This window comes from Panthera pardus, unplaced genomic scaffold, assembly GCF_024362965.1.
Source record: "Panthera pardus isolate Hobbes unplaced genomic scaffold, ASM2436296v1 HiC_scaffold_12, whole genome shotgun sequence".
NCBI classification, from domain to species: Eukaryota; Metazoa; Chordata; class Mammalia; order Carnivora; family Felidae; genus Panthera; species Panthera pardus.
Window position 1 is genome coordinate 113,078,327 of NW_026526677.1, and position 17,167 is coordinate 113,095,493.

The following is a 17,167-nucleotide window of genomic DNA, read 5'->3' on the forward strand; positions in this document are numbered from 1 at the left end:
CTAGGACCCGCGGCACATTGAAGCAGGCTGGCCACAGCACTCGGACCCCGTCCCCAAATGTGCTATGAAGGCGGACCGGCAAGGTGTGCCGTGGCGCTGCCCGGGCCTCCCACCCCGAGCGTGCGGGCAGGGATCTTGGGCTGGATCTTTGCTATCCTTGTTGCTGTTGTCCTGTGCCCCGGGACGGATGGATGTGCCCGCAGTCCCTTGGCGCTGTCCTTCGCTGCTGCGGTTCCCTGATCCCATCTCTCTTGCTGTTCTCTACGCGGTCTGTGCGCCGTTGTCTGTGCGATCCCCGTACAATGTGGCTGTGCAGAGATGTCCAGTCGGCCCGCGGGCTCCGTCAGTAGGAACTGCTTCATAAGAGGAATACACGCGGTGTGTCTTGGAGGAGGTGAGTTCAGGGTCTTCCTCTGCTGCCAACTTAGACCCCATCTTGGCCGACCTTTCTAACTACATCTGCTCCCGTCTCTGATAGGACCTGTGCATCCCAGACGATGCACCTGCAGTTCCCAGGAGGCTGTACCTTCCTTCAGACCCTACCGGCTCGCATTCGCATGTGCCGCCCCTTCTATCTGAAACGCCTCGCCTCCACTTCTTGTATTTCCTGGAACTCTCGTTACTCCCACTGTGCCTACGGCAGTGAGAGAAGCTGCCTCCTCCTTTCGTGACTTTGCTTCATCTGCATACCTGTTACACATGTGAGGCCTCTCTCAGCTACCAGTTTACGTAAACCTCCGTAACTGTACTTAAGACTCTGGACAGGAGCTGTTTGCCCGCCAACTCGACCCAAGTTGGTTTCCGACTTGACGGAAAAACCCAGCTTGTCTGTGGAAGCCCAGTGTTCAGGATGATACACGGTACACAGGAATGTAATTGTTATCACACTATCGTAAAAACCTTCCAACATAGTAGCATCATGATAAATGAGACTTATGACATGTGAGGCACAGGGCTAGGTATGCTTCAGACGCACAAGAACTTATTCAACCTTCAACATGGTGCTGTAGGAGCATCATGGTCTGCAATCTCAAATGAGAAAACTGGGGTCAGTGAGGTCAGGTAAGTTGGCCCAAACGGCCCGGCTCATCAGCTGGGGAGGTGGGGCTGCCAACACTGCGCGGTGAAGCCCGCAGCAGGGTGCCTCACCTTCTACAAGACCGTGGTTACGTTTATACAGAAGGAAGGAGGTCAGCGTAAAGTAAGGGAAAGGGGTTAGCCTTCCATTGAGAAGGAAATCCCCTTCATAAAAGTAAAAAATCCTTATTATCTTTGAGCCATTTCTTTTACTGGCTAAATATCTGAATTCTCTGTACATGGGCTATTTTTCTAATTAAATTATTTTTAGCTCTCTATTTCAATCCTGATTTTTAAAATCTGGTAAATAGAATTGGATAGAAATGATAAAATATTATGGGGTGATAAATGTTCAGTACTGTAACGTCACGTTGCTTTTCATACAGCCCAACAACAGACCCGCACTGTCCCCGTCCAGCCCAGCGACAGAGGGGCACTGTCGTCTTGATTTGCATTCAGTTTGTGGCCAATTATGTGACTGTTGTTCGAGGTCATTTTCTTCTGCACTTACAACTACCCAGTGTTTCTCCATGCTCTGCTTGGCTGTGTGGCTGCTTGGCTATCACTGTGGCTTATACATGTTCTACTTTTTTCTCAATCTAATTGATTAGATGGCATTTAATTTTGTCTTCCAGAGAATTCACAGTTAATCTGGATCCATTTGAATTAATCTCTGTGATTATGTACAACTTTACACGTTATGGTTAAAAACCCTTAGCAACTTCCAATCTTTTGTATATAACTTTCAGTTTTGTTCACATACCTGTGTAATCTGTAACTTACCACTTTTTGAAATAAATTTCTTACCAGAATAGACTGAAATAAATATTAACCATTCCCTTTCTATATGATAAATCACTCAAATCCTAGGGGAAATGAAGAGAAAAAGTAAGTATTTTACAAAAACGTATGCCCTTTTAGGCCAGAGGGTGCTCTGTTAGCTCTCTCAGCAATGACTGATAATTATTACTACGGGTTCATTTCTTAAATATTCTGATGCTTTTTTTTTTTTAATAAAGAGAATTCTAATTACTGGAAACTTCAATGCACTACAACCCAACGAGAAAACACATTTTCCTGAGGTAAGCAGTATATGAAATAGTTTTTAGTCATTACATGCAGCATTAAAACTTTAAAGTGTACTCACATATACTCGTATTTTAAAATTTTATTAAGTAAAAGTTGCATGCTTCATCTACAATTATGTAGTGTTTTAAGTGCAAATATCTCCCAAGTTCCATTGTCAAAAGTTCTTTTGATAATTGAGGGTTTTAAAGTGGGGATTGTTAAGTCTTTGTCAAGACCATTTTCTTCCTTCTTTGGAAGGGTCCTGAATAAACTCCACTCCACCCTGGACCGGACCCTCAGCTGTCTGCAGAGCGGCTCATCCTGAAGAAGCAGCTGGCTGCGCAGGACAGGGACACAGAGAAAAGGGAGGGGGAACCAGGTAACAGAGGACATGTCCTCCTACATGATGAACTGCAGGGGAGGGACAGTCCTGAGAGATGGCAAGCAAACGCCCCTGCACAGAAAAGCCATGATTAATAGACAACTGAACTGTAAGGAAATCAGGCCTAGAACCCTGCTGATCCGGAGACAGCTGCTGGAACTCTCTGCCGGTCGAGGGGCTGGGAAATCCCATGGTTTACGTTCCCCTCCACCTTGACGGCACAGCGAGGCCAAGGTCTGGTGCCATGGCCGGGCGCTGCCCAACGAGCCCCGGGCCCCTAGCCCCTCCCAGCTCATAGAGAAAACTACAGTTTAAAAGAGCAACTAGAATATAAAAGATCCAGCCCTTACGACGACGTCTGCTGAATTGGGGGGTTGGGGGGAGCTTCTGGAACTCTCTCTGGGATGGAGAGGCTGGTGATCATGACTGATTTCGTTTCCCTCCACCCTGCTGGAGGAGACGGGAACAGGGTGCCTCAGTGAGCCCTGGGATGCCAGCCCACACCAGCCCCTGTCTGACACACACTGGGACACCCCTTGTCAGCACTCACTACAGCCCCAGCTGTGGCCCCATGGTGACACACCCCAGGCCTGCACCACTTCAGCTCCAGATGATGTGTCAGGGCATGCACTGGTATAGACTGCCCGGTGACACTCCAGCTGTCCTGCCAGGGCGCCCTCCATGTGAACAGTGCCGGGACGGGCCCAGCCTTTGGCCACATTAGCTGTGGCCATTCCACGAGGGAAGCCCCAGCCCCAGTCACACAGAGTCTACCCAGGGGATGAGCACACACAGACCGTTCACATTGAGTAGAAATAGATGTCTGCCTAATTGCCGGAACACACACAATCAAGTAAAATGAGGAAACAGAAGAATATGCTCTGAATGAAAAAACAAGAGAAAACCTCAGAGAAGGACTACATGGAGTGAAGGTAAGCACGGTGACCAATAGAGGTGAAAGCAATGGTCAAAGAGGAGAGGAAATGGACTCCAGGAGAACTTCAACAAAGAGAAAATATGAAAAAGAACCAGTCAGAAAGGGAGAACACAATAACTGAAATGAAACTACAGAGGGAATCAAAAGATTAGAGGATGTAGAATAACGGATCAGCTGTTTGGAAGACAGGGTGATGGAAACACCCAAGCTGCACAGCAAAATGAGGATGAAGTAAGGGATCTCTTAGACAACACGTGTATTACAGGAGTCCCAGAGGAGGAGAGAGGGAAAGGAAGAGAAAACTGATCTGAGTAGTAGGTAGAAATTTCCCTAACCTGGGAAAGGAAACAGACATCCATGTTCAGGAAGCCCAGAAAGTTCCAAACAAGATGAACCCATGGAGGTCCACATCATGAAACACAACAATTAAAATAATGACTATTAGATATAAAGAGAGAATTTTTAAAGGAGCACAAGAGCAGCAACTCGTTACAGACAGGGAAACCCCATAAGGCTATCAGCTGGCTTTTCAACAGAAATCTGCAGGCCACATGGGAGGTGCACGATACAGTCTAAGTGACAAAAGGTAAAAACACTAGAGGAATACCTCCCCTTCAAGTTTACCATTCAGATTGAAGGAGAGATAAAGAGTTTACGGGGAAAACGAAGGGCCATAATCAGACAAAAATGATGAATGGAAAAAAATTTTATCCGTACCAGCAAACATACAGTAATGGTAGGAGAGCAAGCACTTAAAAAGCCAGTATAAAGATTAAAAATAGGAAAATCAATTATTTTAAAAATTAGTGTTAAGGGACTTACAAAATCAAAGAGATAGTAAAAATGAAGTTCTTTTAAAAAGTATTCAAACTTTGTGACCAGCAACACACAACAGACTGCTATATTCTTAGCATCCTATATATAAACCTCATGATAACTACAAAACAAAAATGTACAACAGATACACTAAAAATAAAGGGAAAGTCAAGTGGAACACTATGGACAGTCACCTATCACTAGGAAATAGGGCAAGAGATGATGAAAGAAACAAGGAAGAACTACAAAAACAACCAGAAAATGATGAACAAAATGCCAATAATTCTCATCAACAATTACTTTATATGGAAATAGTCTAAATGCTCCATCAACAGACATGGGGTGAATGAATGCATAACAAAACAAGACCCATCCATCTGCTGCCTGTGGGGGACTCACTTTAGACCCCAAGACATACAGAGACTGAAAATGAAGACATGGAAAAAAGATAATTCATGAGAATGGAATAAAAAAAAACCTTGAGGTAGCAATATGTATGTCAGACAAAACAGAAATTAAAACAAAGATTGTAACCAGGCAAGGAAGGGCACTGTAGAATGATAACAGGATCAGTCTAACAAAAGCATATAACAAGTGTGAATATCTAGGCATTCAACATTTGTACATCTAAATACAAAGCAAATATTAACAGATATAATACAATAATAGTAGGGAAATTTAACACACTGTCTTCCTCAACAAAGAAATTATCCAGGCAAAAAACAAATAAGAAAACCATTTCCTTGTATTACACATTAGACCAGATATATTCAGAACATTCCACACAAAAACCACAGAATGCACATTCTTTTCAAGTGGACATGGAGTTTTCCCTATAAGAGATCACCTGTTAGTCAACAAAACAAGTCTAAATAAAGAAGAGTGAAATCATATCAAGCTTCTTTTCTGACCACAAAGATATGAAACTAGAAATTATAAGAAAAAATTTGAAAAAAATATGGAAAAAAAAAAAAAGCTAAACCACATGCTACTAAACAACCAACAGGTCAATGCAGAAATCTGACAGGAATGGGGGTGCCTGGGGGCTCAGTTGGTTAAGTGTCCTACTTTAGCTCAGGTCATGAGTTCACGGTTCATGGGTTCGAGCCCCGCGTCCGGCTCTGTGCTGACAACTCACTAAAGCCTGCTTCGGATTCTGTGTGCTTCCCCCCACACCTCCCGCTGCTCATGCTCTCAAAAATAAATAAATAAATAAAAACATAAAAGGAATATTACATATATGTAATATACGTGCAATATAATATATAATAATTTTATATATATAAAATCTAAAAGGAATAAAAAACTCATGGTGACAAAGGAAAATGAAAAAACAACAGTCCAAAAACACTGGCACACAACCAAAGCAGCTGTAAAAGAGGGAAATGTATATTGATGCAAGCCTGCCTCAAGAAACCAGAAAAACCTCAAATAATCTAACCTTACATCTGAAGAACTGTTAAAAACAAAACAACAAAACCCTAAATTAGTAGAAGGAAAAAAAGATAAATAGTAAAAAACATGGAAAAGAGCAGTGAAAGCAAGAGTTGGTTCTTTGAAAACATAAACAAGACTGTCATGCCCTTCACCAAATTCACCCAGAGAAGACAGAGAAGACCCGAATACACAAAGTCCAAAGTGAGACCCAAGTAACACGTGGCACCTCAGAAACACACAGGATGATATGGCACTACTAGGAAAGATTTCATGCCACCAAACTGGACAATCTAGAAGAAATGGAGACACTCCTAGAAACATAAAATCTTCCAAGAATGAATCGAGAAAAAATAGAAAATCTGAACAGACTGAATACTAATAATCAAATTTAATCAGTAATCCCAAACTCCCAACAGACAAAAGTGTAGGGTCAGATGGCTTCACAAATAAATTCAACCAAGCATTTAAATTTTTTTTATGCTTACTTTTAAGAGAGAGAGAGCACAAGCAGGGGAGGTTCAAAGAGAGGGAGACACAGAATCCGAAGCAGGCTCCAGGCTCTGAGCTGTCAGCACAGGGCTCAACCTCATGGACTGTGAGATCATGACCTGAGCTGAAGTTGGACGCTCAACCGACTGAGCCACCCAGGCGCCCCATGTACCCAACATTTAGGTAAGACTTAATATCTACACTCCCTAAACTATCCCAAACAATTAAAGAGGAAGGAAAACTTCCAAATTCATTGTACAAAACCCTTATTCTGACATCAAAATCAGAAAAAAACACTACCAAAAAAAAAAAAAGGAAATACAGACCAATAAGCCCGAAGAATATAGAGCAAAAATCCTCAATAAAATATCAGCAAAGGACACTCAACAATAAATTATGAGGATCATTCACCATAATCGAGTGGAATTTATTCTAGGGACGTAAGGATGGTTCGATGACCTGCAGATCATTCAGTGTCATAGACCACATTAACAAAGTTAAGGATAAAAATCACATTATCATCTCATTTGTGCCAAAAAAGCAAAAAAATTTCAAATCCACTCATGATAAAAACTCTCGGCAAAAAGGGTTTAGAGGGAACATACCTCAACATAATAAAGGCCGTGAAGGACAAGCGTAGAGCTAACCATACTCGGTAGTGAAAAACAAGAATTTTCCTTGACGATCAAGGACCAGACAAGAAGTCCACTCCCACCACAAGTATTCAAAGTCACACTGGAAGTCCGAGACATAACAGACAACAGAAAGAAATGGCATCCAAAGGGGTAAAGAACTAAAACTGTCAGTGTTGGCAGATGACATGATGCCGCATGTAGAAAACCCTAAAGACTCCACCGAATACCATTAAAATAAATGAATTCAGTGAAGCTGCAAGATACAAAATCAATATACACAAGCCTGTTGCGTTTCTATGCACTCTTAACAAAAGAGCAGAGAAACTAAGTAAAACATTCCATTTATAGTTGCACCAACACGAAAAAAGCATCAAGAAAACACTTAACCCAGGAGGTGAAATACCAGTAACCTAAAAGTACAGAATTCTGATGAAATAAATGCAAGACAACACAAACCAGTGTTAACATATCCAGATCGAGAAGTGGAAAAATTAATGTTGCTAAAATGTCCACACCATTCAAAGCAATCTGTAGATTTAATGCAATCCCTATCAAAGTACCCACAGCATTTCTCAGAGAACTAGAACAAAGAATCCTTAAATCTGTATGGACCCATAAAAGACCCTAAATAGCCCAAGCCATCTTGAGAAAGAAGAACCAAGTTGGGGATGTCACATTCCCAGATTCCAAGATAACCTACGAAGCTGTGGTGATCAGAACAGTATGGAACTTGCATAAAAGGAGACACACAGATAATAGAAAAGAAAGCCCAGAAACAAACCCAAGCTCATATGGTCAACCCATTAAAAAGAATACACAATTAAAAAATAACAATTGAGGCAATAAAGGGTGCTCGGAAAACTGACCATTACCTGCAGAAGAATGAAACTGGACCACTTCCTTACACCACACACAAAAATAAACTTAAAATGGATCAATGACTTAAATGTGAAACCTGATACCGTATAACTCCTAGAAGCAAACACAGGTAGTAAGCTCGGTGTTATGGGCCATAACCTTTTTCTAGGTATGTCTCCTCAGGCAAGGGAACCAAAAGCAAAAATGAAGTATTGGAACCACACCAAAATTAAATGCTTTAATACAGCAAGGAAACCATCAACAAAACGAAAAGGCAACCTACTGAATGAAAGAAGGTATTTGCAATTACATATCTGATAAAGGATTAATATCCAAAATATGTAAAGAACTTACACAAGTCAACTCCCTTGCCAAAAACAAATGCTCTGATTACAAACTAGGCCGAGGACTTGAGTAGACATTTTTCCAAGAAAACATACAGATGAAAAGATGCTCAGCATCACTAACCTCAAAGAAGCACGGGGACTTACCAGCTTACACCTGCCCTAATGGCTACTGTCAAAAGACCAAGGATAGCAAGCGTTGCTGAGAATGTGCACAAAAAGGATCCTTTGTGCTCAGCTGGTGGGAATTCAGATGGCAGCCACCGTGGAGAATTTACGGAGGTTACTTAAAAACCTCAGAGTACAAATACCATACCTATTCAATAATTTCACTACTGCATATTTACCCAAGAAAAACAAAAATACTCATTTGAAAAGATAAATATACCCCTCTATTGTGGCATAATTTATAATAGCCAAGATGAGGATACAACCTCGGTGTCTCCTGAGAGATGACACGAGTGGACGCAGCAGAGTGTATGAATGGAGAGTGTGTATGTGCAGACACACACAGAGAACAGATTACTCAGTCCTGAAAAAGAATGAGATCTGGCTATTTGTGACAATATGGATAAACCGAGAGAGTGTTACTCTAAGTGAAGTAAGTCAGAGAAAGACAAATACCATAGGATTCCAACTCTATGTGGAATCTAAGAAACAAATCAAACCAATAAACAACACGGAAGCAGACCCGTAAACACAGAAGACAATCCAGTGGTGGCCAGAGGGTATGGGGGATGGACAGAATGGGTGGAGCGTTGTGGGAGGTACAGGCTTCCAGCTCTGGGATGAATCAGTCATGGGGACAAAGGGTACAACACAGGGAGTATAGTCGATGGTGTTCTATGCTGCGTGGGGACAGATGGCAGCTACACTCGTGGGGGACACAGCACAGACCTGTTGAACCCCTGTGTTGCACCCCTGACACTAATGTGACATGGTGTGTCAACTGTACTTCAATTTACAAAAAAGGACTGCTTTCTTCACGTGCCTACGCCCAGCATGGTGACCCCGTGTGACCGAAACCAGATGTGTACGAACCTGCCGACACTGTTAGCCACCGCATGGCTAACTGTGACCACACACGAACGACACGTGGCAATCCACATGATCACTAAAGGCTTTTTCTTACCAGGATATATGTGATTTAGAAATTAAAAACTATATTGCCATTCTTTCTATAACAAAATAAAGATTTTAAAATATCCTGTACATTGTAAAAATGATAAATGGCACAATATCTTGACTAGAAATCCGTTGCAGTGCAGGTGAGGTCAGAAAGTAAAGAGACAATACACAGACAAGACTACGCCATCACGAAGGCAGAGGCGCCTTACCTGGGGGATCCAGCCCACACAGCAAGGGAGGACGGGCGACACGCTGGGAGAGTCGTGCTGGTTCTCAGCAAGCCGGCTCCCGTCAAAGCTGCAGCCTTCCAGCAGCAAGCCGCCCATCTGCGGGGAAACAACAAGCTGTGAGATCACAGCCGGAAACTTCAGGTCACCGCATTCTAATGACCATGGATGCCAAGTATTATGAAAACAGAGATAAGGGTATTAAATCTGAGAACAAAAACGGGAAGACCCAGACCGGTGTTCACAGTGATCTCGCTGTAGACTGAATTCTCGATTTTAGTGGATACTTTATTATTTATTGAGCAGATTGTTTAGAAAAAAATACAAATGTCATTAGTTACAACTGCAGGTATGTGGGCATTAGGTTAATAGAAATATAACGGAAAATGCCAAAAAGTTACTCTTTCTCCAAGAGGGTGAAATAAAAGCATAATTAAAGGAGATTATGTGCTCCCTGCTTGGAATTCTGACGTCATTTTTAAAAGAACAGAACGGAAGTCAGAAAGTTGAATGAAAAACACTTTAGACATGCCATGCAGAGCTGAGAGAATAAAAAAGAGTTAGGGACACCTGCGTGGCTCAGCCAGTTAATAAGCATCTGACTCTCGATTTTGGCTCCAGTCATGATCTCCCAGTTCGTGGGACCAAGCCCTGTGTCAGGATCTGTGCTGATGGTGTGGAGCCTGCTTGGGATTCTCTCTCTGCTTGTCCCAACTTGTGTGCAAGCACTCTCTCTCTCTCTGTTTCTCTCTCAAAGTAAGTAAACTTAAAAAAAAAAAGGTAATCTTTTTCTCTAAATTAACCTTTGTGTACATTTAGGAAATTATGAAACTAGAAATATACTTTTTTGGTAATATGTGTTCCATATTTCTTCTTCTAAGTATTCATTCTTTTAGTTTCTGCACTGTGAATCTACCCTGAGTTTTTTAAAGACATCAAATCTAAAATCAGTATTTTGTATTCAGAGCCACACCTACAGTCTCAGAAAATACAAAACAATCTTACGAGTGTGACAGAGTTTCAACATGTTAAATAAGTGCTCAACCTGCCCTAATGGCTAGTGTCAAATACCATGAAACATGTTTCAACATGTTAAATGAAAGTGCTCTAGAATTTAGAGTCATGACAACACTTTGCGCTGGTGGAGTGTGTATTTTAGGGAGTGGTGGAGGTGTGGGGAGACACTAGCAGATGCCTTGACCAACAGTTTTGAACAGCTAATTTTACAGCACGGTTGCCGTTCCACAGAAAGATGAACGATGTGTTTGCTAACGCGAGAGCTGGAGTAACGACAGAATTACGGAACGCCTAACTTTAATATTCTCCAACAGCATTGACGTGATGATGTACAGGCTACTTTAAGAGCTGGTAAAGCATGTTGGCCTTGAAAAAATGTTAATTAAAATTGAGAGTACCCGCTAATTTCAGTGCTAGAACCTCTCCAGGTAAGACCTCCACCTAGGTAAGAGGTAAGGCCTCTTGTAAAAATTCCATCAAGTTTCAAGCTCCATTAGTCTGCCTAGAAATTTGTCAACACACTTCCCACTGACGGTGCCACAAGCTGGCTATGTAAGATGAGTATACGGGGATAGAAAGTCTTGCTGTTTCTCTCCTCACCAGGAAGGGCTGCTGAGAAACAGGCCTCTCCGGAGCCTACCCCTCCCTAGCCTGCGGCTCCTCATGGGCCTCCGACAGACGTCCTTAACTCCCCCAACCCTCCCACATGCCATCAAACTGCCCATGCCCGCCACCTGCAATCAACACCTTCGAAATCTTTCCTTTTCTCTCCACACCAGCTCAGATTACCCTGTCATGAAATTTAAAGTCCATCTGTGAAATTCAAAGACCTCCCCATTGCCTAGAATGAAATAATGTAAACATATTAGGGATCGGAATGATATCAACAAATGCTACCCTTGCTTCAAATGCAGTTATTCTTTTTTTTTTTTTTAACGTTTATTTATTTTCGAGACACAGACAGAGCATGAACGGGGGAGGGGCAGAGAGAGAGGGAGACACAGAACCGGAAGCAGGCTCCAGGCTCTGAGCCATCAGTCCAGAGCCCGACGCGGGGCTTGAACTCAGGGACCGCGAGATGGTGACCTGAGCTGAAGCCTGACGCTTAACCGACTGAGCCACCCAGGTGCCCTTCAAATACAGTTATTCTTTAAAGAAAGGAGTGAAAGAAGCAGGCCCCAAATATTTCCCTTATTACTGAAAAAGACAGTGTGGAGGATCTAATAAGTCTCTGGGCAAGTGGATTCCTAATATTAAAATCAAGAATTCAGCAAGCTTAACAAGAACAGACACAGAGGCCAATGGAACAGAATAGAGAATCCAGAAATGGACCCACAACTATATGTCAACTAATCTTCAACAAAGCAAGAAAGAATATCCAATGGAAAAAAGACAGTCTCTTCAGCAAATGGGGTTGAGAAAACTGGACAGCGACATGTAGAATATTGAATCTGGACCACTTTCTTACACCACACATAAAAATAAACTCAAAATGGATGAAAGACCTCAATGTGAGAGAGTAAACCATCAAAACCCTATAGGAGAACACAGGCAGTAACCTCTTTGACCTCAGCCACAGCAACTTCTTACTCTACACGTCTCAGAGGCAAGGGAAATAAAAGCAAAAATGAACTACTGGAACCTCATCAAAATAAAAGACTTCTGCCCTGCCAAGGAAACAATCAGCAAAACTAAAAGGCAACGGACGGAATGGGAGAAGATATTTGCAAATGACATACTGGATACAGGCTAGTATTGAAAATCTATAAAGAACTTATCAAAATCAACACCTGAAAAACAATCCAGTGAAGAAATGGGCACGAGACATGAATAGACACTTCTCCAAAGGAGACATCCAGATGGCCAACAGACACATGAAAAGATGCTCAATGTCACTCATCATCAGGGAAATACAAATGAAACCCACAATGAGATACCACCTCACACCCGTCAGAGTGGCTAACATTAACAACTCAGGAAGCAACAGATGTTGGCAAGGATATGGAGAAAGAGGATCTCTTCTGCATTGCTGGTGGGAATGCAAGCTGGCACAACCACTCTGGAAAACACTGTGGACGTTCCTCAAAAAAATAAAAACAGAATTACCCCATGATCCAGCAATTGTACTACTAGGAATTTATCCAAAGGGATACGGGTATGCTGTTTTGAAGGGGCACAGGCACCCCAATGTTTAAGCAGCACTAGCAACAATAACCAAAGTATGGAAAGAGGCCAAAAGTCCATCAATGGAGGAATGGATAAAGAAGATATGTGTGTATATATATATATATATATATATATATATATATATATATATATATATATATATATATATATACAATGGAGTATGACTCGGCAGTCAAAAGGAATGAAATCTTGCCATTTGCAACAACGTGGATGGAACTAGAGTGCATTATGCTAAGCGAAATTAAGTCAGGGAAAGACAAATATCACGATTTCACTCATGTGGAATTTAAGAAACAAAACAGATGAGGGGCGCCTGGGTGGCTCAGTCAATTAAGCGTCCTACTTCAGCTCAGGTCATGATCTCACAGTTTGTGAGTTTCAGCCCCATGTCAGGCTCTGTGCTGACTGCTCAGAGCCTGGAGCCTGCTTTGGATTCTCTGTCTCCCTCTCTCTCTGCCCCTCCCCTGCTCGCACTCTATCTATGTCTGTCAAAAATGAATAAATGTCAAAGAAAAAGATGAACATAAGGGAAGGGAGCAAAAATAAGATAAAAACAGAGAGGGAGGCAAACCATAAGAGGCTCTTAAATACAAAGAACAAACTGAGGGTTGATGGGGGAGGGCGGGGGAGAGGGCAAGTGGGGGATGGGCACTGAGGAAGGCACTTGTTGGGAGGAGCATTGGGTGTTGTATGTAAATGATGAATCATGGGAATCTACTCCTGAAGCCAGGAGCACACTCTATGCCCTGTATGTTAGCTAACCTGACAATAAATTATATTCTCTCTCTCTCTCTCTCTCTCTCTCTCTCTCTCTCTCTCTCACACACACACACACACACACACACACACACACACACACACACGAAAAAAAGAATTCAGGAGGCTTAATTTCTATTTACAAGAGTACTGAGCTAAGGACCCAGCCGCGGAGATGGCCCCCAAGGAGCAGAACAGAACGTTATACCCAAGAGAAAACCACAAGGAAGACACAGTATGTGATACTCAGTTTGAGTCAGCGACCCAGGGCAGAGAGACTAACTCCTTTCCTGGGAAGGGGAAGAGCGAGAGAGAAGGCAGAGAGAGAATCTAGGAGTACGAGTACTAGTAAATACTCCTCCACAGGGGAAAAAGCCCAACAGGAATGGGAAATGAGAATTCCCCTGTAATAATATATTTAAAATATTTCAAAACCTTTCTGATGCAGATTAAGTACTTAATAAGTATCAGCTACTATTGTTTACTTAACCCAATTAATCTTTTAATTTTTAGAAATTTGGAATTATTTTATACAGATATATCCATTTAGGTGAGACAAAGGCTTGAGAAAAATCTGGATAATTTCCAGTGAAAAAGCTTTTGTCTAGAATATTTAATTTTGCACAGTATTTTCCACACTTATTCTAGATAACTGAATGTATTCCATCACTTCATTTATGCTGAGTTAGGTGACATGTCAGAGCACGCCTTCTAATTGAATCAGCGCTGTTTCCACTCTTCATCTCCTCCACTAAATGATAAACAGTATTAAGTGCTATTTGTACTTATGTATGGGTGTATACTTCATACTTCATTTTTACTTGTTTTTTTTCTAAGGTTTATTTTGAGAGTGAGTGTGCATGAGTGGGGGAGGGGCAGAGAGACAACATCCTGAGCCTGCACCGCACTGTCAGTGCAGAGACCAATGTGGGGCTCGAACTCACGAACCTTGAGATCATGACCTGAGGTGAAATTAGGAGTCAGATGCTTAACTGACTGCGCCACCCAGGCGCCTCCACACTTCATACTTTCTAATAAAAGTTTGCCAGAAGTCTGTTTTAGCCATTAATGCCTTATTCTTGCAGGACACATCCCTCTGAGAGGCAAAGAAATAATTATCAATTATTATCGAGATCAAACCTTTTTGTTTACACTCAATTTAAACAGCCACATTGTTGAGGCTACCTCCTGACATCTGTGCCAATGTACTATTTGAGCGAAACCCAAATATTAAGTGAAAGGCATCTAAATGTACATTTCTTGTCATTAAATGATTTTCTTTACTTTTGTTTATAAATGCATAGGTTTCAACTTAACAGAAAGTTGTTTAACAACAAAGAAAATATTTACATGCAAAAATGTTATTTACACTGGAAACTCCGATTAAAACATCTAAAAAGAGAGAGGCAATTAGAAAAGAGAAATTAAAAAAAAAAAAAAACACCCCCATACACATTTGATTTGGTTTAGTTTCAAAACCATGTAAGGGTTAGTGTAGATCAGGCATAAGTACTAACTACCAAATACTAACTGCCAAGACCCCAATCTACTTTGAGAGGGCTACCTGTGGGTCACCTGGGTGGCTCAGTAAGTTGGGCATCCGACTTTGGCTCAGGGCATGAACTCACAGTTTGTAAGTTCAAGCCCCAGGTCAGGTTCTGTGCTGACAGCTCAGAGCCTGGAGCCTGCTTCGGATTCTGTGTCTCCCTCTCTCTCTGCCCCTCCCCTGCTCGTGCCCTCTCTCTTTCTCTCTCTCAAAAATAAACTTAAAAAAAAAAAAGGGCTACTCATAAGATCTCATTTAACTCTTACCTTCTTTTTTTCAAGTCTATTTATTTATTTTGAGAGAGCAAGAGAGACAGAGAGAGAAAGAGACAGAGAGTGTGGGAGGGACAGAGAGAGAGAGAGAGAGAGAGAGAGAGAGAGAGAGAATCCCAAGCAGTCTCCACACTGTCAGCACAGAGCCTGATGTGGGGCTTGAACTCACGCAACATGAGATCATGATCTGAGCTGAAACAAGAGCTGGACACTCAACCTACTGAGCCACCCAGGCACCCCTAACTCTTAGCTTCTCACCTCAAAAGGAGTTACTAACAGTTCACTAAAAACAGAATTAAAGCTATTAATTTGTTTCATATGTGATGCTGAATTTCTTGAATACTTCTGACTTGAACTTAAATTTATCTTGGACTTAATGGCGAATTTGATATTAAAACAGATTTTATTTTGATAAGTTATTATACGGATTTACTTGCCAGAATGCTCCCCTTTTAAAAATAAAAGTATTCAGGGTGTCTGGGGGGCCCAGTCAGTTACGTGGCCGACTCTTGATTTTGGCTCAGGTCATGATCTCACCGTTTGTGAGTCTGAGCCCCACATCAGGCTCTGTGCTGGGAGCATGGAGTCTGCTTTGGATTCTCTCTCTCTCTCTCTCTCTCTCTCTCTCCCCTTTTCTCTCTCTTAAAAATAAACGTTAAAAAAATCTTTAATAAAATATTTCAAACACACAGAAAAACATTTTTAAATGTGCATGTTCCTATGACTCGGTGTTATTGGACATTAACATAATGCCATGGTTGTCCCGTATTTCTAAGCACGTAAACTGTAACAGACATGGTTGAAGTCCTGTCTACATACTTTGCCTTTCCTGTTCTTCTTTTGCCCTTACATGACCTCATCATTATCTGGAATTTAGCTCTACATCATTGTTAAATATACATGTAGCCATAAGAAATAAATGGTAGTTCCTCAGGTTTGCAACCTGTATGTTATACAGAATTTGCAATCTGCTCTTTTTGTTCATCCCTGGTCTAGGTGCATTCATTTTGTTCTTTCACTTTTAACAGCTGCAGAATGTCTGCTGTGTCAACATTCAACAAATGATGCATTCTTTTGCTGATGAACATCGAAGTCGCTGCTAATTGTTTACTAGTAAACACTCCAATAAACATGATGGTACATATCTCCTTAACCACATCTGCATAAATCTGACCGCACGCAATAAAGTTGCTAAGGTGAAGTGTATGGTCATTCTCAATTTTTTGTAATATTGTCAAACTGTTTCCCCAAAATCATGCTAATCACCTATGGTTAACTTATCCTGCTTAAGATTTATACTGTGCCACACCCTTGCCAATACCTGGTCTGTTGACATTTATGAATTTTGCCAATATATTAGATTTAATTTCATTTTCTGATTACCAGTGGAAACGAGTACTTTACGTTTATTCGCCATATCTTCTTGCTCTTCACGTAAGCTGCCTACTGAAATCCTTTGCCTACTTTCTCTCTTCCCCACCAAGAGTTGTATTTTTTTTTAACTCATTTGGGGAGAGAAGTCACCTCTCTCCCATGGAGGCACCAAGGCCATAACTACATAAAACACTACTCTGAAAGTAAAGACCAGCAGACGTGCTCGTCCGAGGCTCAAGATACATAGAAAAAGCCACGTGGAGAAGAGCAGGAAGCAAACCCTGGTGTCGTGGCCACAGGCAGGTGGGAGGCCATGGGCATAGAGCTCCTCTTGGACAGCAAGGGGATCAAGCCCGTATCAGGCACCACCCCCCAGGGGCCTATACTGGAAAGATGAGACCCCAAAACGTCTGGCTTTGAAAATCAGTGGGGCTTAATTCTGGGAGAGCCAGAAGGTGGTGGGAAAGAAAGACTCCATTCTTAAAGGGCCAGCATACACTGTGAGCCGAGACCCGGCGCAGAAGCGGAGGCTGGAGAAGTGTGTGGCGTGTATGTCCAGGAGATTTACTGAGTAATTGTAGGGCATGTGTTGGAGGGTCATGAATCGGTGGGAACTT

The 17,167-nt window shown here is 41.9% G+C and overlaps 1 protein-coding gene across 8 annotated transcripts in view; it reads right to left on the reverse strand.

Annotated features, from left to right (window-relative positions):
• The window catches only part of DYNC2H1 (dynein cytoplasmic 2 heavy chain 1), a 347,141-nt gene that overhangs the window by 17,908 nt on the left and 312,066 nt on the right, over nucleotides 1-17,167 (reverse strand). For all 8 annotated transcript variants that reach the window (XM_053900571.1, XM_053900570.1, XM_053900566.1 and 5 more), the window contains one exon: nucleotides 9,381-9,497. In XM_053900571.1, the coding sequence (XP_053756546.1) occupies nucleotides 9,381-9,497 (117 nt within the window). The remainder of the gene's footprint in view (nucleotides 1-9,380; nucleotides 9,498-17,167) is intronic.